Source organism: Nicotiana sylvestris, chromosome 3 (genome assembly GCF_000393655.2).
Source record: "Nicotiana sylvestris chromosome 3, ASM39365v2, whole genome shotgun sequence".
Classification (NCBI taxonomy): domain Eukaryota; kingdom Viridiplantae; phylum Streptophyta; class Magnoliopsida; order Solanales; family Solanaceae; genus Nicotiana; species Nicotiana sylvestris.
The window spans coordinates 115,578,017-115,581,024 of NC_091059.1; the positions used below are offsets into that span (position 1 = coordinate 115,578,017).

Here is a 3,008-nt window from a genome sequence, read left to right on the forward strand (position 1 = left end):
AATTCCTAAATTAAGGCCTGGGGACTGCTCAATTTGATGGAAATATTATCATATATGATGAGGAATTATTAGGTCCTACAGCCGCTTCCAAATTGATAATAGAAAAGAAGAGATCGAGAGAGAAGGCATGCCTCCTGGCTCCAACTTGGTACTTGGTACTTGGTACTTGCCCAATACCTAATTGATTCACAACAATGTAAAATCAAATTATTTGAAACCCAATTGAAAATAATTGTTCGCATTAAATGAGTTGGTAAATTGAAAAATAATAGTAAATGATATGTTGAAATCTTATATTCTATTAAGTGTTTTTCCCCTTAAATGTGGTGTACACATATACAATTAATATTACTCTCTCCGTTATGTGACAATTTTTCCCTTTTGGTCAGTCCTAAAGAATGACCTTTGAAATATTTAAAACAATTTAACTCCAATCTTCTTATTTATTTTTAACGGAATAATTTATAGTCACATAAATATGTATAACTTATTTTAGACTACAAGTTTCCGGATTCTTTCTTTTTCATTCTTAGACTCTATGCTTAGTTAGACAAACACCATCACATAAATTAGGACGAAAAAAATACTAATTTTTTCTTCTATCTTGCATCTAGGGTGTACATGAATCAGGTTGGTTCGGTTTTTATTAAAACAAAACCAAACCAACTATATCGGTTTGGATTGGTTAGTTTTGTCGAATTTTTCGGGGTTTTCGGGTTTTCTTATTGCATGAATACTATATCAATCTTATTTTGTTAAATGTTTGATAAGTAAATATATGTTTAATAAAAATTTAAAAAAATATATATATGATCTATTAAAACTTTTCTTAGGGGAGAATTTTTTTTAGTAACACATGATAGTTACTTTTTAAGTTATCTGACAATAATTTTTCGTTGATGTACACTTTCAAGGTTAACCGAATTTAATAATTAAATATAAAAATCAATATGATACCTAAATAATGATATGTTCTATTTAATTTTTAATTATCAAAATATCACTTCAAATTCGAAAAAGATATAAGAATTTAATAGATCTTGATATGTTAATATGGAAGAACAAAGAGATTGTCGCATTTCAATAACACTTGATAAGAACGATCATACAACACATCATTTAAAGTTAATAAAAATGAAGCACTTCATATTCTATTAAATATTACATCTCATAAGAAAAGCTCATATATTTCTAGACAATTTTTAAAGAAAATCGTAAATAAAGTCTTAGAAGTATATATAAAAATTATATATTTATATATCGATTGTTCAGATTTTTTTACTTAATACTGACCAAATCAAATCAAACCTCAACGGATTTTTTAATCGATTTGGTAATTTGACTTTTCGATTTGATACGGGTTTATATGCATCATTGCATTGCATGCACCCCATGAGCAGTTGCATTTTGCATGCACCCTAAGTCACAAACTCCTATATATACACTCCCTTTCTCCATCTCCAATAACTCACTCTTCTGTTCTCTTACTTTCTCTTTAACTACACTCACCAAATTGTAAGACATTATATAATGACAAGGACAGAAGACGAGGAATTAACGTTGGAACTGATAAGCCAACACCTCCTCGGAGACTTCACTTCTACTGAGTCCTTCGTCAACAGCCTTAGCCTTCATCATGACTTCTCTTTCTCCACTCTTCCCGACGATTCCCAGCCCGTAATTTTAACCTCTGATCAGAAACCCAACCATTTTAATCTTGACAATAATTTTTCCGAGTTTGAGACTAAGCCCAATATCATTCGATGCCCAACATCGGTTACCACTTCTGTTGTTTCCAACACAAGAATATTTGATGATTCAAGTTTGAACAGAACGGATAAAAAAGTGGACGGGTCGGATTACGGGTCTTCAGTGGTGGAGAATGGAAAGAAGAAGCACTACAGAGGGGTTAGGAGGCGACCGTGGGGAAAATATGCGGCGGAGATAAGAGACCCGACCCGAAAAGGTTCGCGGGTCTGGCTTGGAACTTACGAGACCGACGTGGACGCTGCGAGAGCTTATGATTGTGCAGCTTTTAAGATGAGGGGAAGAAAAGCCATTTTGAATTTTCCATTCGATGCCGGAAATTTAAGTCCGCCGGCGAACATTGGCCGGAAGAGGACAAAAAGGATAGGCCATAAGTAAGGGTGTATATAATTCAGCTTAAAGGAATTTTTTATTAAATAAAACTAAATCAATTATGGTTATTAAATTAATAAAATTTAACCAAACCGAATATAGTTGGTTTTTCTGTTCATATTTTGTCGGTTTTTTCCTTTTCCATTTTTTTTTTTCCTTCACTTTGTTTCTTTTTTTCCTTGTACAAGTGTATATTATAATTAGGGGTATTCAAATCGAACCAATAAATAACATCAAACCAAATCGATTAGGTTTGGTTTGTTATTGAGTTAAGAGAATCCGAAACAATCCTATATATTCATATAGAATTTTCTTTAAAAATATCTAAATATTGTGATACTCTCATAGATGTAATATTTAATAAAATTATAAAGTGCATCTATTTTATTTACTTTAAATAATGGTTGATTCTAACTTGTATTATCACTTTCATAGCAGGTGTTACTGAAAAACGTCAATCTCTTTGTTCTTCCGTATTCTTATATTAAGATCGGTTAAACTCTTCTATTTTTTCGAATTTGAAATATAGTATTTTATTGGTAATTTTTAAAATTAAATAGAACATATCATTATTTAGGTCTCATATTGATTTTTGTATTTAATTAACTTGGTTAAGTTTGAAAGCGTACATCAACGAAAAATTATTTTTAGAATAAGAAAATAAATATCATGTGTTACTAAAAAAATCTCCTATAAGAATATTTTAATAGATCATATGCTTGTTAATTTTTTCTGAACATACACTCACTTATCAAAACATGATTTATAACTCTGCAAAGTAAGATTGAAACAATATTCATGTAACAAAAAGATTCAAAAATCCGAAAAAACCGACAAAATTGAACCAACCCAAACTGACATAGTTAATT

At 30.5% G+C, this 3,008-nt stretch overlaps 1 protein-coding gene across 1 annotated transcript; it reads left to right on the forward strand.

The window, feature by feature from the left end:
- The first annotated feature begins 1,489 nt into the window (after positions 1-1,489).
- LOC104249595 (ethylene-responsive transcription factor ERF106) lies at positions 1,490-2,258 on the forward strand. Its single transcript, XM_009806047.2, has one exon. It carries the CDS (start codon positions 1,531-1,533, stop codon positions 2,143-2,145), a length of 615 nt encoding a protein of 204 aa, XP_009804349.1. The 5' UTR covers positions 1,490-1,530; the 3' UTR covers positions 2,146-2,258.
- The last annotated feature ends 750 nt before the right edge of the window (positions 2,259-3,008 follow it).

What these genes read in the sequence shown, in the direction of transcription:
- LOC104249595 (XM_009806047.2), top strand. Translation starts at nt 1,531, where the DNA reads ATGACAAGGACAGAAGACGAGGAATTAACGTTGGAACTGATAAGCCAA.